Source organism: Manis javanica, chromosome 10 (genome assembly GCF_040802235.1).
Source record: "Manis javanica isolate MJ-LG chromosome 10, MJ_LKY, whole genome shotgun sequence".
NCBI lineage: Eukaryota > Metazoa > Chordata > Mammalia > Pholidota > Manidae > Manis > Manis javanica.
The window spans coordinates 85,511,771-85,536,009 of NC_133165.1; the positions used below are offsets into that span (position 1 = coordinate 85,511,771).

General features: G+C 44.8%; 2 protein-coding genes across 2 annotated transcripts; both read left to right on the forward strand.

The window, feature by feature from the left end:
* Positions 1-522: 522 nt before the first annotated feature.
* On the forward strand, positions 523-5,496 carry LOC140843606 (keratin, type II cytoskeletal 6A-like). Its single transcript, XM_073213493.1, has 9 exons — positions 523-1,140; positions 2,067-2,281; positions 2,622-2,682; positions 2,840-2,935; positions 3,062-3,226; positions 3,706-3,831; positions 4,310-4,530; positions 4,723-4,757; positions 4,870-5,496. Exons 1-9 carry the CDS (start codon positions 601-603, stop codon positions 5,100-5,102), a joined length of 1,692 nt encoding a protein of 563 aa, XP_073069594.1. The 5' UTR covers positions 523-600; the 3' UTR covers positions 5,103-5,496.
* Positions 5,497-14,886: 9,390 nt separating this feature from the next.
* Positions 14,887-19,828, forward strand: LOC140843607 (keratin, type II cytoskeletal 6A-like). The gene is made up of 9 exons (XM_073213494.1): positions 14,887-15,474; positions 16,399-16,613; positions 16,954-17,014; positions 17,172-17,267; positions 17,394-17,558; positions 18,038-18,163; positions 18,642-18,862; positions 19,055-19,089; positions 19,202-19,828. The coding sequence occupies exons 1-9, from the start codon at positions 14,935-14,937 to the stop codon at positions 19,432-19,434; spliced, it is 1,692 nt and encodes a 563-aa protein (XP_073069595.1). The 5' UTR covers positions 14,887-14,934; the 3' UTR covers positions 19,435-19,828.
* The last annotated feature ends 4,411 nt before the right edge of the window (positions 19,829-24,239 follow it).

Here is a 24,239-nt window from a genome sequence, read left to right on the forward strand (position 1 = left end):
CCCAAAGTAGCCCCCATTCCCATGCCCAGGCCACTAGAAAGGACTGTCAGGAGCTTCCAAAGGACAGGTTCAAACAGGGTGGAAAAAACACTGCAGGCCACATCTTGCTCACGCCATAGGGCAAATGCCTGTAAGTCCTCAGACACAGTCCCACCCTGATGGGAAGGGTGGTGCTGATGGAGGAGAAAAAATGTGTGGGAAGGGGGCACAAAGAGGAATGAGTAAGCAGAAGGAACGGACAATTATCACAGATCAGCTCCTGTCTCTTTGTTTGAGAACATGACTAACTCATGACTTCAGTGAATTCACATCCAGCCTTGTTGTGCTGAGATCAAGTCAAGGCTACAGGTAAGAGAATTTCTCCATGACTAAAGGAAGCCAAAGAAGCAATCGTGATATTTCATACCTTTCTAGAGGCTAGGAGTGATCTCACTATTTGTAAAGATTGGCCCTACCCAATCTGCAAACTCACCTTTCAGGACTGAGCCCAGCCCACAAACACTGCATATAAACCGCTGCTGAGAAGCTCAGCCCACATCTGCTCCTCTGAGCTCTCCCCTCCAGCTCTCAGCTCCTTCTGCCTGCCCGTCTTCAGGAACCATGACTACCAGGCCCACCATGAGTGGCCAAAGCAGAAGCCAATATGGCTTCAGTGCCAGCTCAGCCAGAGTCCCCAGGGTCTGCCGCTCCGGCTTCAGCAGCATGTCCGTATCCCGATCCAGGGGCAGCGGTGGCCTCGGTGGAGCGTGCGGGGGAGCTGGCTTTGGGAGCCGCAGCCTCTACAGCCTGGGGGGCTCCAGGAGGATCTCCACTGGCGTGGGCAGCTGTGCCATTAATGGCGGATATGGTGGCAGAGCTGCAGGCAGCTATGGCTTTGCAGGTGGAGTCGGGAGTGGATACGGTTTCGGCAGTGGAGCTAATGGTCCCTATTGGCTCGGGGCTGGCTCTGGCTTTGCTGGAGGCTATGGGGGCCCTGGCTTCCCCGTGTGCCCCCCTGGAGGCATCCAAGAGGTCACCATCAACCAGAATCTCCTCACTCCTCTGAACCTGCAAATCGACCCCACCATCCAGCGGGTGAGGACTGAGGAGCGGGAGCAGATCAAGACCCTCAACAACAAGTTTGCCTCCTTCATTGACAAGGTGAGCCACAAGGACCTGCCCCCCACTGGGATCCTGGCTGCCCGTTCGGGAGAGCCACCGAATGTCCTATGTGGGAAGCTCAGGACAGAGGGGGAAGGGGACCAGGATGAGCTTTCCCCTGGGACATGCCACACTACGTCCATGTTGGCCACAGGCAGAAGGCGGTGGAATTCATTTCAGCCTGCTGAACCTCTGAATCGCCCTCATCCTGCCTAGGAAGAGTCCTCAGCTCGCATGACCCTGTGGTATATATAAGGGAAAGAGGGAATGGAAGGTGCAGGCTCTACCTTCTGGAGAATCTAAGAGATTAGAAAGAAAATTTCAGTATAAAACTGCACCAGGGATCTGGGCAAGAGGGAAAGAGTGAACAAAAAAGAGAAGGAAAGGATTTCTGGCTGCTTTAGGAAAAATGACTTAGAAACATTAATGTAACAATAGAAATACCAAATTTGCAGAACAGTGACCATAAGAGAGCTTGCTTTGAGGACACTCATGCACTTAATGGGAAGTTGGTTTGCATCCAGTCATTAAGACTGTAATTTAATCATTAGCATCTAAATATTTGACAACCCGTTAGCTTGGGTACTCTCTAAGAACACTTTGTGCAACATCACAGGGCAATACTCTTTTAACTAGACTTGTGATTGCACTTGTCAAGAGAAAGAGAAGAGTGTTGAAAGTCACACAGAAACTCTAAAACTGAGAGGGTAGACACCTCATAAGTTCACAGGGGAATTTCATCAGGGAGATCTTCGGGCTGAGAAGGAACCCAGTTTGAGGAACAGGCCAGCTGTCAGCTGAGCTTCTCTACATGCTCTTGGCAGCACAGCACCATGGTGACCACTAAAGCCTGTTAGGAGACCTGACAACTCCCATGTCTTTCTTCCTTCCTGTGTCTGGCAAATAACCGTGTTGCCGTCCTCCAGGTGCGGTTCCTGGAGCAGCAGAACAAGGTCCTGGACACCAAGTGGACCCTGCTGCAGGAGCAGGGAACCAAGACTGTGAGGCAGAACCTGGAGCCTCTGTTCGAGCAGTACATCAACAACCTCAGGAGACAGCTGGAGAACATCCTGAGGGAGCGAACCCACCTGGACTCGGAGCTGAGGAGCATGCAGGACGTGGTGGAGGACTACAAGAACAAGTGAGTTAAAGGAGAGAAATGGGCTCAGTTTCCCGAAGCACATACTCCAAGACTATTGGGAGACGAGCCCAGATGTGTATATAACCCCATAGTAATACACGTCCATAGAAAAGAAAATCACAATTATTGCCTAAATACAACCTTCCCTTGCCTGCCCCGCACCTAGGTGAATTTGAGAGTAAAGAAATGAACAATGTAGGGAGCACAAAAATCATCTTTTAAGCCTACAGACAGGAAGCTCCATCAGGATATATCCGTTGTGGAAAGTGGTGTCCCAGGCTGCCTTTTCTGTGTCATCTCCACCACTGGCTCAATTATGTCTTGTCCTTTCTAATTCTAGATATGAAGATGAAATCAACAAGCGCACAGCAGCAGAGAACGAATTTGTGACTCTGAAGAAGGTGAGCTGGTTGAGATCATGAGTGGATGCTTCCTTGCAGAAGCACAGAACGGTGGCTCCCTGCCCACATCTGAGGGGGAAATGGGTAGGGAGACTGACGGATGGGCAGACTGGCAGGGAGGGCTCAGCTGACTCCAACTTGTTGGCTTGTCCCCTAGGATGTGGATGCTGCCTACATGAATAAAGTTGAACTGCAAGCCAAGGTAGACTCTCTGACAGATGAGACCAACTTCTTGAGAGCCTTCTATGAAGCAGTAAGCATCTCCACCCCCTGCCTGTACTTACTCGAATGGGGCTGTGCAGAGGGTGGGAGCTCTTGGGGTTGGGTACATCTGTAAACATCCCAGGAAAAGGGGACCTGACCATCCTATATTCTGCAGGAACTGGCTCAGATGCAAACCCACATCTCAGACACATCCGTGGTCCTGTCCATGGACAACAACCGCAACCTGGACCTGGACAGCATCATCGCCGAGGTCAAGGCCCAGTACGAGGAGATCGCCCAGAGGAGCCGGGCTGAGGCTGAGTCCTGGTACCAGACCAAGGTGAGCAGTGTATTGGCAGCTGCCGAGGAAACCCGTGCCTTCTCCTGGCAGAACAGCAAAGCTCTAGATTACACTGAGGACGTCAACTGCAAGGGAGCTGAGGTCCCCTCACAGGATGTTTACCTGGCATTCCCACACAGTAGACATTTACAGCATTTGTCAGAGTCTAGGAAGTCAAGGAACTCATGTGCAGGAGGACAAGTACAACAGATACAGACCTAGTCATCATTGTTTTAGCTTCACTCTGATGCTGGCTCTCAGAAACACAGTGCCCAATATTGCCAGTCCCATACAAGGTAGATATTCTGTAGTGCTTTTAAGAGATGCTCTGTGATTCGTGTAAAATATCTGATGAATTTGTAAAACACCTGGTGGGGAGGCCTCTAGATTCATGTACACTGAATGGCTGGTTCAGAAGTGCGATCACCATTAGCATGTGAAAGCCCATTTACACCACCTTCTCTCCCTCTGGGCTGCAGTATGAGGAGCTGCAGGTCACAGCTGGCAGACACGGGGATGACCTGCGCAACACCAAGCACGAGATTTCTGAGCTCAACCGCATGATCCAGAGGCTGAGATCCGAGATCGACCACGTCAAGAAACAGGTACAGTGGGGGCTGTGGAGATGAAAAGCATTGCTTCCTTGCTAGACCATCAGGAGGTCATCATCCGTTATTTGGGAAATTACTGGGAATGGCAGAAACAGCAGGGAGAGGTGGACACACAGTCCCTGCCCTTAGCAAGTTCCCACAGGTGAGGAGAAATGAATCCCAATCCAGGAGTGTGATACAAATACATGAGAGGTCCAATCCCAGCTGCTCCGAGATGGCAAGTGTATACAGTAGAGGTGTTGACAAAGGGTTACATTACAATGGTTAATTTTGGAATAGAAGAAACAAGTTGGTAAAGCAAAGGGCAGGCAAGAAAATGAGTAATCCTCTTGCAAATGTGCTCAAGATTCAAGGTGGAAGGAGAGAGTGGAGAAATAGGACAATGATTCCTGTTGTCCAAGTGCTTGGTTCCTCTCTGTGATAGTAAAGACTTTGGCCACTAAGTTGTTGCCTTGATTATTGCGGGCTCTAGTGCGCCAACCTGCAGGCCGCCATTGCTGATGCTGAGCACCGTGGAGAGATGGCCCTCAAGGATGCCAAGAATAAGCTGGCTGAGCTGGAGGATGCCCTGCAGAAGGCCAAGCAGGACATGGCCCGGCTGCTGAAGGACTACCAGGAGCTGATGAATGTCAAGCTGGCCCTGGACGTGGAGATTGCTACCTACAGGAAGCTGCTGGAGGGCGAGGAGTGCAGGTGGGTAACAACCTCCAGGATGCCCAGCCAATGAGCACAAGTTTAAGGCGCTCCTGTCGTGGCCATGATTGCCACTCACAGAGAATCATTCAAGAGGCACTTCCCCGTGGGTGATCTTCACACCAGAGCTCCCCATGCCAGTCCAGCAGCGGCTCTCTGAGGTCTCACAGTCCCTGTGTTTCTCCTTCCTAGGCTCAGCGGGGAAGGCGTTGGACAAGTCAACATCTGTAAGTACCTTTGCTGGCCTCCGTGCCCCGTGCCTGAGCTCTTCTGACTGGTGTCAGGCTGGCAGAACGAGCTCACGGCGTCTCGTGTGTCTCTGTCTCCCTCCCCTCACAGCCGTGGTGCAGTCCACCGTCTCCAGTGGCTACGGCAGCGCCAGTGGCGCCGGCAGCGGCCTGGGTGTGGGCGGAGGCGTGGGCTACTCCTATGGCAGCGGTCCCAGCCTTGGAGGTGGCTTCAGTTCCGGCAGTGGCAGAGGCGTCGGGGGTGGCCTGAGCTCCACTGGAGGCAGCAGCTCCACCATCAAGTATACCACCTCATCCTCCATCAGGAAGAGCTACCAGCACTGAAGTCCTGCCATCGCCTCTTGGTCCAGTGTCGTCCCCATTAGCAGCTGCACTTCCCCCTCCTCATGTTCCTTCTTCTCTCCTGTCTCAGATTCCTCTTCCTCCCTGCACTAGAACCCAACTTGCTGAGTACCCTCATTTCCCCTGTCTGTCCGTACCTGCTCCACCTGAACCTCCATGGCTCACCGCCAGCAGGTCACTGACTGGGTCCTACTCCACAGCAGGGAACTTCCCCTTGCTTCCCCTGGCCCAGGACCCCTCCATCCTTCAACGTGGGCTTCTTCCCTGCAGTCGCCATGAGAGCGCAGGTGACTGGTTCTGGGAGGTGTGGGGCCTCTACCCCACGATGTTTGCTCTTTGCTCTTTAATTGCTAAATAAAGCAGATTTATAATGTAATGCATGTTTTGGTATTCTCTTGCTTTGTGCCATTACTGCTTGAGTTTCTCACCTGACACGTCTGCTCGTGTATTGAAGATACTCCAGTCCACATTCATTCCCTTCCTTGAGAGGGGCATGACTGCCGGCCGTTTGGCATCCTGACACTCAGGTCCCCTTCCCAGATAGATTTAATCTGCATGTCTGGAAAATGCAGAGGGAGGGATGTGGCCCGTCATAGGGACAGACTCTGCTCTTTATGGCCCCGTCCAGGTAGTAGAGGTGTAGTCTCACTTCTTTCATCTCTAAGAGCACTCCTCCATGTGCCCCAGGGATCAGCCCTAAAGGCTCAGCTGGAGAAACATTCCTGGCTAATCAGAGCAGAAGGACATTTAGCAAGGGATAAGATGTTTGAGTTTTACCTAGAATTACCTTCCTGACCACAAAAATTGCCTGATATGGTGCATCCAAAGAAAATAAAGTATGCCTTCTCCTGAACCGGAATTATGCTTTTAGAGCTGTACCCTGAGGAACCAGTAGAAAAGCAGGAGGGTATATATACATGAATGTGAATCCCCAAAACCGTTACCATGGGGACAAGTGGGATCACCATAGTGGATCAAATTAAGATTCTAAAGACTGAGACACAAATCTCAGATGTTGATTTCTTGAAGTGTGTAGGCAAAATAAGAGTAGAAACTCCTTTTCTCACACCGTAATCCTCTTACCGAGACTCAAAGGAGTTGGGTCCTTTCTTCTCCAAGGAAACGGTCCTACATGCTCTCTCAGGTGTACCTTGTGCTGCTCTGACTGCTATGATTGGTTACATTGGGAGAACTGTGTAAGGGTGGTCTGCCCTCTTCTGCTTTCTGAGGGCCACTGCTTCCAGTCCCCACTTTCCCCATTCCCTTATTCTTAGTCCTTCACATCACTACAGAGATGTCCCTATTAGCTCCTTTCTAAAGGATGGTTCTGACCCTGCTGTAACAGCTCCTTCTGTGTTCACCTCCCACCATTCGCCCAGCAGCATGGACAGCCTCTCATTTGGCACCTACTCTCTTTCTGCCCAGATTTCCCCAACAGCAGAGAAGTGATAACTGGTCAGAAATCGAAGCCTACTCAACACACATACTAACAGGTACACATGAGGAATATCGCAAAGTAAAATAATTGACAAGGAAAGTTACCCAAGATATAGCAATTCAGAAAAATGTGGTTAAATGACAGCATGTGTATCCATGGATTTCAATGAAAGGAAATTCTTATGGTGCCCTGACATTAAAAGTATAATAATGGAAAACTATGAAGAACTCAATGCTGACAAATTTGATAACTTAGATGAAATGGGCCAATTTAGAAAGACATAAAACGACCAAAACTTACACAAGGAGAAACAGATAATCAGAATACCCCTATATCTATTAAAGGAATTAAATCAATGATTTATAACTTTCCAAAGAAGAATACACCAGGCCCAGATATTTCATTCGTTAATTGTACCAAATAGTAAGTATTCAATACTAAATATTAAAAAGAAATAGTGCCAATTCTTGAGGAATTTGACTTGATTAAAAAGCCCACTGAAAGAGCTCTCAGTGGCCAAAGTGGAGTAATTGGAACTATAAAGGAAGGAAAGAAGGGAGGTAGAGAGAGGAAGGAAGGAAGAATTGGATTAGTTTTCAAAGTATAAAATAAGTATTAATAAGCCCATATGATATGAATGAATGATTGATTAAGTAAATTGATGAGGGAGAATAGACAACTCTCATCCAGAAGAATTCCCAATTATTTACATAGGTGCTCCCCTCTTGAGGTAGAGAACGACTTCTCCTAAGTGCAGGCTGTGTGTAATGAGTACGGTCCGGAAAGGGGTTAAGAGAACTTGATAAACACTTCCTCAGCCAGGCAATCCAGTTTAACGTCACCAGTGACGTCATGTTGATAGCATGTGCTCTTGACGTGATGTGGTGCAAAGGGCACATCACCTCTGTGGTCTTCCTCTCTGAACCCATAACCCCTGCGTGATAAGGAGAAAACACCAGATAAAGCCCAAATGTGTATATCTACAAAACAGCTGGCCAGCGTGCCTCAAAATTTTCAAGGTCATCAAAACAAGAAAAGCTTGACAAACTGTCTCGGCCAAGAGGAGTCTAAAGAGACATAATGACTAAATGTGATGTTATGTCCTGGATGAGATACTGGGACAGAGAAAAGGACCCTGGGTAGAATCTAAGGAAATGTGAATAAAGTGTGGACTGGTTAATAACAACACATTCATACTGGTACCTTAATTGCGAAAGAGGTAACATAGTAATGTGAGCCATTAGTAATAGTGGAATTGGTTGTATGGAGTATACAGGTCCTCCTGTACTCTTTTCACAATTTTTTTCCAAATCTAAAACTGTTCTAAAATTAAAAAGTTTGTTACCAAAAAAATGCTTAAGGTGTGGGGCTCAAAGTAACATCTACATTTTTAACTAGCAATAATTTTGTAAACAAAATTATAAAACGACAAAGGTGGAGAGAGCAAGAGATTGAGAGAATTGAAGGACATGTGCTAAAACAATAATACTGCTTATCTCAAGTTGGTAAAACACAAGTAACCCATGTTTCTTTTAAGTTGCATACACTCTGAAATTTTGAATGTTGAGCATGTATTACTTTCATCATGAAAAGTTTATTTCAAAAGAGAAAGGAAAAAGAGTTCCCCTGATGAAGTCACAACTGTAGGACATTGGAGATTAAATGTGCTTTTGGTAAAAAGAAAGAAAAGACTCAATCTCTAGATTTAAAGTTCATGAGAATAAAACATTGAATTGCACTCCTTTACCCCCTGAGGATGGAGTAAGAAGGAAAAGATTTCTTTTGTAACAACAAAGATCTATTTTTGAGGCAAGGCAGCACCCTCAGGACCAACGGTTGTGAGATACTGGATTTGACTTTTACAAAGTCTAGCCAATTGCCTTCTCCGGGATGGAGTCCATGTATCTGGAAAAGATAGGAAATACGTCTTTTAATGTAACAGCCTCAAGTAGAACTTTTTGCTAGTTAGAAGACATACTCAAAGTCCACCTTACACAGAATCCTCTGTGATCCAGCATGACAGCTTGTAAACCATTTGACATGGATTCTGGCTGTATTGGCTAGAATCCTGAGTTCACCCAGTACATGGAATCATAGTCTCATGGTGGGGAAAGGGCGAGCTGAACAGTCGGTGGGGAGAACATTCCAAGAGGTGCTGAGAGCAGGCCTCTTTTCTGCCCTGCCCCATGCACCCAGGAGGCAATCCATAACAATGCTTGCTAGCTAAATAATTACTACACTTGGCCTTAAGAAAAGCTGGCCATAAATCCAAGGATGGAAGGAGAAAGCAGTTGAGGTGTCCCTCTTGGGCAACTGCAGCTCATTGACCATGACTCCTGGAGGGCAGTCCTTTCCTCTCAATGCAGTCATGTACTGGACTCTGTGGGCACCCTGGTCCCTTTGGCACTTGCTATCTCCTCCTTAGTTGTTTTATAATTTTGCTATAAAATTATTCAAAAAAACCATCATCTTTAGGTCCTGGAGGTATGTCCACTCAGAGGCTCCATTTCTCCCCAACTCTCATGCTCCTGTGGCCCACATGCTCCTGTGGCCGCCCTTTCTTAAAGGCCATTGTTATCTGTATTTGTTCTTCTTTTCCTCAAAAAACGCTTGCCTGTCAATTGTCATAATGGAGGACCTTACTTTCCTGCTTCTGTTTTAAATTGCCACCCTGAATATCCAGATGCTCATGAAGGATTTCCTTCATCCCCACTTCTTAATATCCATTCCCTTTGCCTTTGCATTCATTTTTCTTCATCGTACTTAGAGAAAGTAGCCACAAAGAAATCGCAAACTGCATTCAGTAGGCTTATTTTTAATAATAATAGAAGTACTGTTATTTTTATATTATTGTAATATAAAGCAGATAAGTAGCATGTTTATGCCATTCAGAACCAAGCTTTTCAGAGTGAGAAAAAAGAAATACAGGTGCAAAATCACCCCATAATATCCTATACGAATTGTAAATATAAGTATGAACTCCTGATTTGTTTTTCTTTAAAGTATAGTTTTACATTGTTCTTACCACTGTCCACTGATAAGACTTTTAAGCAGTGACAACTCAATACCAATGAGCCCTCCTGGCATCTGAAATCTAGTTTATGAATATAATTTCCCAGTAAAAAAGAACTAGAGCTAATTGGCAAAATGTCTGATTCTATGTCTGTCACAAGATAAGTGCAAGGAAGCCTGAGACATTTCATCAAGAAAACGTGGAAGTTTTCAGTCAAATTCCTTCCACAGAAGCCAATCTAAGGAGTAACCATTGGCCTATAGTGGGAAAACATAACTACCAAGGGATTAATGACAACAATGGACTGAAACTTATCAAAAATATTTTTCAATATATTAATTTTTTGGTAATTTTGTGGTTTAAAATTTTTACCAAAAAAAAAAAATGCACAAATCTTAGTGTACAGCTTGATGAATTTTGACATGTGTATACACTCATGTAACTATCGCCCAGATCAAGATATCACTCTCATTAATGTTTTCCCTACTTTACCTATTTCACTCATTCCATACCCTGTCCCCTTGGCAACCACCAGTCTGTTATCTGTGTTTTTCAGCCTATTTCAGTTTTATTTGTTTGTTTTGCTTTCTTTAGAATTTACATTTCAGTGAAATCATACAGTATTTTTTCTTTCTTTGTCTGACTTATTTCACATAACATAATAGTCTCTAGGTATGTCTATGTTGTGACAAATGGCAAGACTTCATTCTTGTTTTTGGCTGAGTAATGTTCCATTGTATATATGTACCACTCTTTTTTATCAGTTCATCTAACAATGGCATTTAGGTTGTTTCCATTTTTGCACTATTGTAAGTAATGTCTGTGATAAACACAGGAGTGCATATATTTTCTCAGATTAGTGATTTTGTTTTCTTTGACTAAATTCCCAGAAGTGGAATTGCTGAGTCATATGGTTTTCTATTTTTAGCTTTTGAGGCACCTTCATACTGCTTTCCAGTGGGCTGCACCAATTTGCAATCCCACCAGCAGTGTTCCAGGGCTCCCTAGTATCCACATTCTCACCAGCATTTGTTTTTTCTTGTCTTATTGACCTTAGCCATTCTGACTGGTGTGAGCTGAGATCTCATTGTGGTTTGATTTGCATTTCCCTGATGATTAGCGATGTGGAGCATCTTATGTGTCTGTTGGCGATCTGTATGTCTTCTTTGGAAATATGTCTATTCAGTTCCTCTGCCCATTTTCCAATCAGATTTTTTGTTTTTTAGGTATTGAGCTTTATGAGTTCTTCATATATCAAAAAGACATTTTTAAAACAGTGAATTTTTACCAAAAACAAAAAACAAAATGAACGACCAACAAAAAAAATGTCCTTGAAACCTTTGGAAATTGCTTGGGTCACAACCCACTACTCTGAAAAGTAATAAATAAAGGGAAAGAATCAAGCAATTATTCTGAATTCCTTCTATGAATTAAATAATAGTTTACCTAAAAGTAAATGGTGAAGAGAATTCTTCATGAATGAGTCTTAAATAATAAATGCAGGGGTGCGATTATAAAATCAGAAAGTTCCTATTTGCAACCCCTAAGGAAATAGTGAATGTGGGACTTAATCAATGCATATTAAAATCTTGGATGAAAATTTTATTGTGTACTATGTAAAGTATTGGGAAAGGGCTGAAACCACATAAATTCCCTGATTAGTCCTAACATCGCTAAAAATTAGACCACTAGTATTACGTACCTCATGATATACACAAGGGAGTACAGAGCACCAATTCTGACATAATCTTGCCTGAAACAATGGAATTAAATCTAATCAGCTCTAACACAGCTCTTAGTGCACAGGAAAATCTGGAAGTAGAAGTGATGTGACACCCACAGGAAACAATGGGCCAAATCCACAGGTAGTAAAGAAAAAACTGCTCTCCACAAATTGATGGCAAATAAAAGAAAAGGGAGGAGTCTGGAACAGTAAAAGCACCTTAGAGACAAGGCAGTCAGAGGCCATATCAGGAGCTAGTGAGGATGTTTTTTCAATCAAACCAGCTTAAAGAGGCATCTTTGAGATAATCAGAGAAATGTGAATATAAATGGGTATTAGAATTCATTAAAAATTGGCTGTTTGATTATTATAGATATAACACTGTTAGGCACTTGCATTGAAATGTCAGTATTACCTACACATGCATGCAAACGTTTGCAAGTGAAATGACTTGATGTCTGGATTTCCTTTAAAATACTTCAACAAGGATTTAGGATTTAGATAGAAAAAGTACAGAATTCAGTGAAACAACAATGAGTAAAATACCAATAATTGTTTAACCTGGGTGATTGGTACATGGTGGTTTATATACTATTCACTTTCATTGTATCCATTTGAAATTCTCACTGATACAAATTTTGTTTAAGCAGTAAAGCAGGCTGTCACACTGGGGAGAGCACAGTAACTTTTGGTGATGGCATTTGTAGTGACAGTATATGTGATGTCTTAGAGAAAACTTTCAGGGGACTCCTGACACGGCTCCAGGGAAGGAGGAAGTCTTGAGGACAAAGACACGTGCACTGGAGAACATTTCCATGAATGTGATCCAGGAAAAAATGGGAGAATGGGAAAGAATGGGAGACTTCTGGCTTAAACCTAACAGAGGAAAGGGAGGTATTTCCCCTTTCTCAGAAATCGCCTGAGGACAACACAAAACAAGAAACATGAAGACAAACTCCACCACAAAAGGAAAGGCCTTAAAATCCCTCAGTCAAAGACACGGAGGAAAAGTCTCACAGAAATAGAGAAATACAAACATGACTGTTAGGAAAACTCAGAGATCAGGGGCCCTCACCGGCAGGCCTCACAAGGACCCAGTGAAGAGCAATCTCACAGGTGCACCCACCCCAAGCAACAGGGCCATCATCAGGGAGCACCCAACAAAGCTACCCCTGAGCTCTACCCCGCCAGGCACTGTGAGTGACTCGTGGAACTCCTGCCACGTCAGTGTACCGACACTTCCACGGGTACAGATCCAAGAATCCCTTGTCGGCAATAATCAGAACTGGGCGTGTGAGCTGGGGCAGGAGCCTGTTTGTCATGACGTTTTAAGAAAGGGAAATGAAAGATACTGTGCAGGCAGGATCGAGTTAGGAATGAGAGATGAGGTCTATTGCCAGCATTTTGCTGGTGAAGCAGAGGGAGCTCAGTGTGAGGCCTGGGCCACTCCGCAGCGATCTCTGTGGGGGTGGCTGAGTCGTGATTGAAAGAATTAGTCACGCGGCCCTGCGTCACGAGTGAATCCCTGCTAGCCTGGATATGGCCTGGCCCCTCTTCCCAGACTCCTTTCTGCAATGGCAGGTCTAGAAGGATTTCACCTCTTTCAAAGATGAACACTAGTCAGAAGGAACCACTCCTGGACCCAGTAAAGTTACTTTAATTAAAAAACTCAGGGAAATAGAAGAATAAGAGGCACGTAGGAATGCTCAACAGAAAAGGTCACAGTACAATATTACCAAACAATCTAATGAAATAAACACCATAAGAAAATAACAGAATGAAGGGACCACATTGTGAAACAATGAAAGATTAAAACATTAGCTTGTAGAGCTCAGAAAGGAGCAGAAAAAATAAATAAAGCCACAGAAGAAATGAAGTCCAAGTTGAGAGCAGTACAAGGAGGAAAAGGCGTCCCTGAGTGCACAACGATATGCACAGGTGAGGGGCAGAAAGCAACAGTTATCAGATAGTGATCGTAGAGTGTTCAGGAAAACCAAGAGAAAATAGCAATATGAGAAAGAAAAACAACACCAGTGTAACTGAAAAACAGACCTTATGTGTGTGTTTATATATTTATACGAATATGCATAAACTATATATCTTTCAACATTAAGAGTGCCTGCTCTACATACACATTCCCTCCACTGTCTCTCCACATCTTTCGTACATGCAGATACACACACACATGAACACACAAACACAACCCCAATGAACACACAAACACAAACCCATCACATATGCCTCATGAAAGCACAGAAACTAATCCCAGTGAAGCCACTACAAGAACACATGAGGAAATGAGAACACTGCTGGGATCCACATGCAGGAGACAGGTGGCTGGGGAATGTCCAAGAGCATGTATTTGGTTCCTAAAGATGTACTACCTATTCAGGTTTTAAATATATATACAATTATACAACTAGCAATATTCTATATATAAATAGGCATTCTACTACCTCTGCATCTGGAGTGTTTAAAGATACAGCTCATTACGGTTCCAGTTTTAGCTATCAGTTTACAGAATTACCAAGGGCAGAAGAGGATATTAATGAGGCAGAAGGCATATGCAATTAGAATAACTTCAAAATGAAACGCTGCACAGGGCAAATGAGCTGATTTCCTCAACAAAGAAATGGCAGGAACTAAGTGAAGGGGTATTTACTGATTTCAAGATTGCAAGATATATTTAAAAAAATATATCACCCAAAAAAACATGTAGGGAGCTTCTATGGGTTCAATTTGGCAGCCAAAATATGAAGAATCAATACACAAACTGGTTTATTTTTTAAATTTTGATATCATTAATCTACAATCATAAAAACTGGTTTATTTGAGGACTAAATAGACACTTGTTAATGTTACTGAATATATACATGTTTAAAATAGAAAGATGCTATTCTGGTTATATTTTTTAAAATTCTGTCACTTCAATGTAAATGTAGAGTTATATATGAAAAATTATTAATAATCTGGTATTAAACTGAATTTTAATCTAATTAATCTTAAGTTAATTGAAGACTGACAGGGATTTGGGTCTGAGTATATGTTATATGGCTTTCCCTGACACAATAATTTTAATAAATGGCATGATAGATATATTGGTGCCCACTATGTTGTTATTCTAATTCTCCATCTTTGTGACTAACACATAAAGGAGAAAATGTTTGTAATTAATGGGGAAAATGAAAATGTTTCTGTTAAGGCACACAAAATAGATTATTTTGATCTTCAGAATCTCTGCTGGGAGAAACATCAGGTGCAGAGAAGGACACTTACATTCTGACGGATTAAGCACAACACGAAGAACCTTTGTTTGAGACAGTGACTAACAACTAGCTCAATGAGCTGAGAAAAGCCATCCCATTCTGCCATGAAGTCAAAGCTGGAAGGCAGGAGAAATTTTCCCTGACAATGGGAAGCAAAAATGCAATCCTCACATTTCATAATATTCTAATAATCCAGAGGTGATCTCACCGATTGTAAAGCCCAACCCTTTCCACTCTGCAAGCTCACTTTTCAGGACTGAGCCCAGCCCACGGTCACGGTATATAACTACTCCTGGGAAGCTCGTCTCACATCTGCTCCTCTCAGCTCTCCCCTCCAGGCCTCAACTCCTTCTGCCTGCCTACCTTCAGGAACCATGACTACCAGGTCCACCATGAGTAGCCAAAGCAGAAGCCAATGCGGCTTCAGTGCCAGCTCAGCCACAGTACCCGGGGTCTGCCGCTCCGGCTTCAGCAGCATGTCCGTATCCCGATCCAGGGGCACCGGTGGCCTCGGTGGAGCGTGCGGGGGAGCTGGCTTTGGGAGCCGCAGCCTCTACAGCCTGGGGGGTTCCAGGAGGATCTCCACTGGTGTGGGCAGCTGTGCCATTAGTGGCGGATATGGTGGCAGAGCTGCAGGCAGCTATGGCTTTGCAGGTGGAGTCGGGAGTGGATACGGTTTCGGCAGTGGAGCTAATGGTCCCTATTGGCTCGGGGCTGGCTCTGGCTTTGCTGGAGGGTATGGGGGCCCTGGCTTCCCTGTGTGTCCCCCTGGAGGCATCCAAGAGGTCACCATCAACCAGAATCTCCTCACTCCTCTGAACCTGCAAATCGACCCCACCATCCAGCGGGTGAGGACTGAGGAGCGGGAGCAGATCAAGACCCTCAACAACAAGTTTGCCTCCTTCATCGACAAGGTGAGCCACAAGGACCTGCCCCCCACTGGGATCCTGGCTGCCCGTTCGGGAGAGCCACCGAATGTCCTATGTGGGAAGCTCAGGACAGAGGGGGAAGGGGACCAGGATGAGCTTTCCCCTGGGACATGCCACACTACGTCCATGCTGGCCACAGGCAGAAGGCGGTGGAATTCATTTCAGCCTCCTGAACCTCTGAATCGCCCTCATCCTGCCTAGGAAGAGTCCTCAGCTCGCATGACCCTGTGGTATATATAAGGGAAAGAGGGATTGGAAGGTGTGGGCTCTACCTTCTGGAGAATCTAAGAGATTAGAAAGAAAATTCCAGTATAAAACTGCACCAGGGATCTGGGCAAGAGGGAAAGAATGAAAGAAAAGGAGAAGGCAAGGATTTCTGGCAGCATTAGGAAAAACAACTTAGAAACATTAAGGATAGAAATACCAAATTTGTACAACAGTGACCGTAAGAGAGCTTGCTTTGAGGACACTCATGCACTTAATGGGAAGTTGGTTTGCATCCAGTCATTAAGAGAACTGTAATCTAATCATTAGCATCTAAATATTTGACAACCCGTTAGCTTGGGTACTCTCTAAGAACACTTTGTGCAACATCACAGGGCAATACTCTTTTAACTAGATTTGTGATTGCACTTGTCAAGAGAAAGAGAAGAGTGTTGAAAGTCACACAGAAACTCTAAAACTGAGAAGGTAGACACCTCATAAGTTCACAGTGGAATTTCATCAGGGAGATCTTCGGGCTGAGAAGGAACCCAGTTTGAGGAACAGGCCAGCTGTCAGCTGAGCATCTCTACATGCTCTTGGCAGCACAGCACCATGGTGACCACTAAAGCCTGTTAGGAGACCTAACAACTCCCATGTCTTTCTTCCTTCCTGTGTCTGGCAAATAACCATGTTGCCGTCCTCCAGGTGCGGTTCCTGGAGCAGCAGAACAAGGTCCTGGACACCAAGTGGACCCTGCTGCAGGAGCAGGGCACCAAGACTGTGGGGCAGAACCTGGAGCCTCTGTTCGAGCAGTACATCAACGACCTCAGGAGACAGCTGGAGAACATCCTGAGGGAGCGAACCCACCTGGACTCGGAGCTGAGGAGCATGCAGGACGTGGTGGAGGACTACAAGAACAAGTGAGTTAAAGGAGAGAAATGGGCTCAGTTTCCCGAAGCACATACTCCAAGACTATTGGGAGACGAGCCCAGATGTGTATATAACCCCATAGTAATACACGTCCATAGAAAAGAAAATCACAATTATTGCCTAAATACAACCTTCCCTTGCCTGCCCCGCACCTAGGTGAATTTGAGAGAAAAGAAATGAACAATGTAGGGAGCACAAAAATCATCTTTTAAGCCTACAGACAGGAAGCTCCATCAGGATATATCCGTTGTGGAAAGTGGTGTCCCAGGCTGCCTTTTCTGTGTCATCTCCACCACTGGCTCAATTATGTCTTGTCCTTTCTAATTCTAGATATGAAGATGAAATCAACAAGCGCACAGCAGCAGAGAACGAATTTGTGACTCTGAAGAAGGTGAGCTGGTTGAGATCATGAGTGGATGCTTCCTTGCAGAAGCACAGAACGGTGGCTCCCTGCCCACATCTGAGGGGGAAATGGGTAGGGAGACTGACGGATGGGCAGACTGGCAGGGAGGGCTCAGCTGACTCCAACTTGTTGGCTTGTCCCCTAGGATGTGGATGCTGCCTACATGAATAAAGTTGAACTGCAAGCCAAGGTAGACTCTCTGACAGATGAGACCAACTTCTTGAGAGCCTTCTATGAAGCAGTAAGCATCTCCACCCCCTGCCTGTACTTACTCGAATGGGGCTGTGCAGAGGGTGGGAGCTCTTGGGGTTGGGTACATCTGTAAACATCCCAGGAAAAGGGGACCTGACCATCCTATATTCTGCAGGAACTGGCTCAGATGCAAACCCACATCTCAGACACATCCGTGGTCCTGTCCATGGACAACAACCGCAACCTGGACCTGGACAGCATCATCGCCGAGGTCAAGGCCCAGTACGAGGAGATCGCCCAGAGGAGCCGGGCTGAGGCTGAGTCCTGGTACCAGACCAAGGTGAGCAGTGTATTGGCAGCTGCCGAGGAAACCCGTGCCTTCTCCTGGCAGAACAGCAAAGCTCTAGATTACACTGAGGACGTCAACTGCAAGGGAGCTGAGGTCCCCTCACAGGATGTTTACCTGGCATTCCCACACAGTAGACATTTACAGCATTTGTCAGAGTCTAGGAAGTCAAGGAACTCATGTGCAGGAGGACAAGTACAACAGATACAGACCTAGTCATCATTGTTTTAGCTTCACTCTGATGCTGGCTCTCAGAAACACAGTGCCCAATATTGCCAGTCCCATACAAGGTAGATATTCTGTAGTGCTTTTAAGAGATGCTCTGTGATTCGTGTAAAATATCTGATGAATTTGTAAAACACCTGGTGGGGAGGCCTCTAGATTCATGTACACTGAATGGCTGGTTCAGAAGTGCGATCACCATTAGCATGTGAAAGCCCATTTACACCACCTTCTCTCCCTCTGGGCTGCAGTATGAGGAGCTGCAGGTCACAGCTGGCAGACACGGGGATGACCTGCGCAACACCAAGCACGAGATTTCTGAGCTCAACCGCATGATCCAGAGGCTGAGATCCGAGATCGACCACGTCAAGAAACAGGTACAGTGGGGGCTGTGGAGATGAAAAGCATTGCTTCCTTGCTAGACCATCAGGAGGTCATCATCCATTATTTGGGAAATTCCTGGGAATGGCAGAAACAGCAGGGACAGGTGGACACACAGTCCCTGCTCTTAGCAAGTTCCCACAGGTGAGGAGAAATGAATCCCAATCCAGGAGTGTGATACAAATACATGAGAGGTCCAATCCCAGCTGCTCCGAGATGGCAAGTGTATACAGTAGGGGTCTTGACAAAGGGTTACATTACAATGGTTAATTTTGGAATAGAAGAAACAAGTTAGGAAAGCAAAGGGCAGGTAAGAAAATGAGTAATCCTCTTGCAAATGTGCTCAAGATTCAAGGTGGAAGGAGAGAGTGGAGAAATAGGACAATGATTCCTGCTGTCCAAGTGCTTGGTTCCTCTCTGTGATAGTAAAGACTTTGGCCACTAAGTTGTTGCTTTGATTATTGCGGGCTCTAGTGCGCCAACCTGCAGGCCGCCATTGCTGATGCTGAGCAACGTGGAGAGATGGCCCTCAAGGATGCCAAGAATAAACTGGCTGAGTTGGAGGACGCCCTGCAGAAGGCCAAGCAGGACATGGCCCGGCTGCTGAAGGACTACCAGGAGCTGATGAATGTCAAGCTGGCCCTGGACGTAGAGATCGCCACCTACAGGAAGCTGCTGGAGGGCGAGGAGTGCAGGTGGGTAACAACCTCCAGGATGCCCAGCCAATGAGCACAAGTTTAAGGCGCTCCTGTCATGGCCATGAGTGCCACTCACAGGGCATCATTCAAGAGGCACTTCCCCGTGGGTGATCTTCACACCAGAGCTCCCCATGCCAGTCCAGCAGCGGCTCTCTGAGGTCTCACAGTCCCTGTGTTTCTCCTTCCTAGGCTCAGCGGGGAAGGCGTCGGACAAGTCAACATCTGTAAGTACCTTTGCTGGCCTCCGTGCCCCGTGCCTGAGCTCTTCTGACTGGTGTCAGGCTGGCAGAACGAGCTCACGGCGTCTCGTGTGTCTCTGTCTCCCTCCCCTCACAGCCGTGGTGCAGTCCACCGTCTCCAGTGGCTACGGCAGCGCCAGTGGCGCCGGCAGCGGCCTGGGTGTGGGCGGAGGCGTGGGCTACTCCTATGGCAGCGGTCCCAGCCTTGGAGGTGGCTTCAGTTCCGGCAGTGGCAGAGGCGTCGGGGGTGGCCTGAGCTCCACTGGAGGCAGCAGCTCCACCATCAAGTATACCACCTCATCCTCCATCAGGAAGAGCTACCAGCACTGAAGTCCTGCCATCGCCTCTTGGTCCAGTGTCGTCCCCATTAGCAGCTGCACTTCCCCCTCCTCATGTTCCTTCTTCTCTCCTGTCTCAGATTCCTCTTCCTCCCTGCACTAGAACCCAACTTGCTGAGTACCCTCATTTCCCCTGTCTGTCCGTACCTGCTCCACCTGAACCTCCATGGCTCACCGCCAGCAGGTCACTGACTGGGTCCTACTCCACAGCAGGGAACTTCCCCTTGCTTCCCCTGGCCCAGGACCCCTCCATCCTTCAACGTGGGCTTCTTCCCTGCAGTCGCCATGAGAGCGCAGGTGACTGGTTCTGGGAGGTGTGGGGCCTCTACCCCACGATGTTTGCTCTTTGCTCTTTAATTGCTAAATAAAGCAGATTTATAATGTAATGCATGTTTTGGTATTCTCTTGCTTTGTGCCATTACTGCTTGAGTTTCTCACCTGACACGTCTGCTCGTGTATTGAAGATACTCCAGTCCACATTCATTCCCTTCCTTGAGAGGGGCATGACTGCCGGCCGTTTGGCATCCTGACACTCAGGTCCCCTTCCCAGATAGATTTAATCTGCATGTCTGGAAAATGCAGAGGGAGGGATGTGGCCCGTCATAGGGACAGACTCTGCTCTTTATGGCCCCGTCCAGGTAGTAGAGGTGTAGTCTCACTTCTTTCATCTCTAAGAGCACTCCTCCATGTGCCCCAGGGATCAGCCCTAAAGGCTCAGCTGGAGAAACATTCCTGGCTAATCAGAGCAGAAGGACATTTAGCAAGGGATAAGATGTTTGAGTTTTACCTAGAATTACCTTCCTGACCACAAAAATTGCCTGATATGGTGCATCCAAAGAAAATAAAGTTGCCTCCCTCTGAACCATAATTATGCTTTTGGAGCTGTACCCAGAAAAGCAGGAAAGTTTGAGTTTTACCTAGAATTACCTTCCTGATCACAAAAATTGCCTGATATGGTGCATCCAAAGAAAATAAAGTTGCCTCCCTCTGAACCATAATTATGCTTTTGGAGCTGTACCCAGAAAAGCAGGAAAGTGTGTGTACATGGATGTGAATCCCAAAAACCTTTAGCACAGGGAAGATTGGGAACCCTAGAACCAGTCAAAATAAGGATCCAAGGTCTGAGGTATAATACTTTAGCCTTTGAAAGTAAACCCTGTGGTTCATCATGGTGGAGTAACAACAGAAATAGAGTGTGGTAAACACTCTAATTCTACTAACCAACTTTTCAGACCACAAAGGTATAAAACTAGAAATAAATTGTACAAAGAAAGCAAAAAGGCTCACAAACACATGGAGGCTTAACAACACACTCCTAAATAGTCAATGGATCAATGGCCAAATTAAAATGGAGATCCAGCAATATATGGAAATAAATGACAACAACACAAAGCCCCAACTTTTGTGGGACGCAGCAAAAGCAGTCTTAAGAGGAAAGTATATAGCAATCCAGGCATATTTAAAGAAGGAAGAACAAACACAAATGAATAGTCTAACGTCACAATTATCAAAATTGGAAAAAGAAGAACAAATGAGGAGTAAAGTCAGGAGGAGGGACATAATAAAGATCAGAGAAGAAATAAATGAAATTGACTAGAATAAAACAATAGAAAAAATCAATGAAACCAGGAGCTGGTTCTTTGAGAAAATAAACAAAATAGATAAACCTCTAGCCAGACTTATTAAGAGAAAAAGAGAATCAACACACATCAACGGAATCAGAAACGAGAAAGGAAACATCAAGACGGACCCAACAGAAATACAAAGAATTATTAGAGAATACTATGAAAACCTATATGCTAAGAAACTGGAAAACCTAGGACAAATGGACAACTTCCTAGAAAAATATAACCTTCCAAGACTGACCAAGGAAGAAACACAAAACCTAAACTAACCAATTACGAGCAAAGAAATTGAAGTGGTAATCAAAAAACTACCCAAGAACAAAACCCCTGGGCCAGATGGATTTATCTCGGAATTTTATCAGACATACAGAGAAGATAAAATACCCATTCTCCTTAAAGTTTTCCAAAAAATAGAAGAGGACGGAGTACTTCCAAACTCATTCTATGAAGCCAACATTACCCTAATACCAAAACCAGGCAAAGACACCACCAAAAAAGAAAATTACAGACCAATATCCCTGATGAACGTACATGCAAAAATGCTCAACAAAATATTAGCAAACCGAATTCAAAAATACATCAAAAGGATCATACACTATGACCAAGTGGGATTCTTCCCAGGGATGCAAGGATGGTACAACACCCGAAAATCCATCAACATCATCCACTACATGAACAAAAAGAAGGACAAAAACCACATGATCATCTCCATAGATGCTGAAAAAGCATTCGACAAAATTCAACATCCATTCATGATAAAAACTCTCAGCAAAATGGGTATAGAGGGCAGGTACCTCAACATAATAAAGGCCAGATATGATAAACCCATAGCTAACATCATACTGAACAGTGAGAAGCTGAAAGCTTTTCCTCTGAGATCGGGAACTAGACAGGGATGCCCACTATCCCCACTGTTATTTAACATAGTACTGGAGGTCCTAGCCTTGGCAATTAGACAAAACAAAGAAATACAAGGAATCCAGATTGGTAAAGAAGAAGTTAAACTGTCACTATTTGCAGATGACATGATATTGTACATAAAAAACCCTAAAGACTCCACTCCAAAACTACTAGAACTAATATCAGAATACAGCAAAGTTGCAGGATACAAAATTAACACACAGAAATCTCTGGATTTCCTATATACTAACAGTGAACTAATAGAAAGAGAAATCAGGAAAACAATTCCATTCACAATTGTATCAAAAAGAATAAAATACTTAGGAATAAACCTTACCAAGGAAGTGAAGGCCTATACCCTGAAAACTATAAGACACTCTTAAGAGAAATTAAAGAGGACACTAACAAATGGAAACTCACCCCATGCTCTTGGCTAGGAAGAATTAATATCATCAAAATGGCCATCCTGCCCAAAGCAATATACAGATTTGATGCAATCCGTATCAAATTACCAGCAACATTCTTCAACGAACTAGAACAAATAGTTCAAAAATTCATATGGAAACACCAAAGACCCCGAATAGCCAAAGCAATCCTGAGAAGGAAGAGTAAAGTGGGGGGGATCTCGCTCCCCAACTTCAAGCTCTACTACAAAGCCACAGTAATCAAGACAGCTTGGTACTGGCAGAAGAACAGAGCCACAGACCAGTGGAATAGAATAGAGACCCCAGATATTAACCCAAACATATATGGTAAATTAATATATGATAAAGGACCCATGGACATACAATGGGTAAATGACAGTCTCTTCAGCAGATGGTGCTGGCAAAACTGGACAGCTACATGTAAGAGAATGAAACTGGATCACTGTCTAACCCCATTCACAAAAGTAAATTCGAAATGGATCACAGACCTGAATGTAAGTCATGAAACCATAAACTCTTAGAAAAAAACATAGGCAAAAATCTCTTGGACATAAACATGAGTGACTTCTTCATGAACATATCTCCCAGGCAAGGGAAACAAAAGCAAAAATGAGCAAGTGGGACTATATCAAGCTGAAAAGCTTCTGTACAGCAAAGGACACCATCAATAGAACAAAAAGGTACCCTACAGTATGGGAGAATATATTCATATTCATAAATGACAGATCTGATAAAGGGTTGACATCCAAAATATATAAAGAGCTCATACACCTCAACAAACAAAAAGCAAATAATCCAATTAAAAAATGGGCAGAGGAGCTGAACAGTTCTCCAAAGAAGAAATTCAGATGGCCAACAGACACATGAAAAGATGCTCCATATTGCTTGTCATCAGAGAAATGTAAATTAGAACCACAATGAGATATTACCTCACACCAGTAAGGATCGCCACCATCCAAAAGACAAACAACAACAAATGTTGGCAAGGTTGCGGAGAAAGGGAAACCCTCCTACGCTGCTGGTGGGAATGCAAATTAGTTCAACCATTGTGAAAAGCAGTACAGAGGTTCCTCAAAAAGCTCAAAATAGAAATACCATTTGACCCAGGAATTCCACTTCTAGGAATTTACCCCAAGAATGCAGCATCCCAGTTTGAAAAAGACAGATGCACCCCTATGTTTATCGCAGCACTATTTACAATAGCCAAGAAATGGAATCAACCTAAGTGTCCATCAATAGATGAATGGATAAAGAAGATGTGGTACTATACACAATGGAATATTATTCATCCATAAGAAGATAACAAACTCTACCATTTGCAACAATATGGATGGAGCTAGAGGGTATTATGCTCAGTGAAATAGGACAGCCGGAGAAAGACAAGTACAAAATGATTTCACTCATATGTGGAGTTTAAAAACAAAGAAAAACTGAAGAAATAAAACAGCAGCAGAATCACAGAAGCCAAGAATGGACTGATGGTTACCAAAGGGAAAGGGACTGGGCAGGAGGGGTGGGAACAGAGGGATAAGGGCAGGGAAAAAGAAAGGGGGCCTTAAGATTAGCATGTATAATGTGAGGGGGAGGCATAGGGAGGGATGTGCAACACAGAGAAGACAAGTAGTGAGTCTACAGCATCTTACTACGCTGATGGACAGTGAGTGTAATGGGGTTTGTGGGGGGGACTTTGTGAAGGGGGGAGTCTAGTAACCGTAATGTTCTTCATGTAATTGTAGATTAATGATAATAAAATGAATTAAAAAAAAAGAAATAGAGTGAGCTATCAAGTTAACAGTAATTAATTTTCTCCCAAAGTTGAGTTACAGCTGAAAATCAGCATAATATCC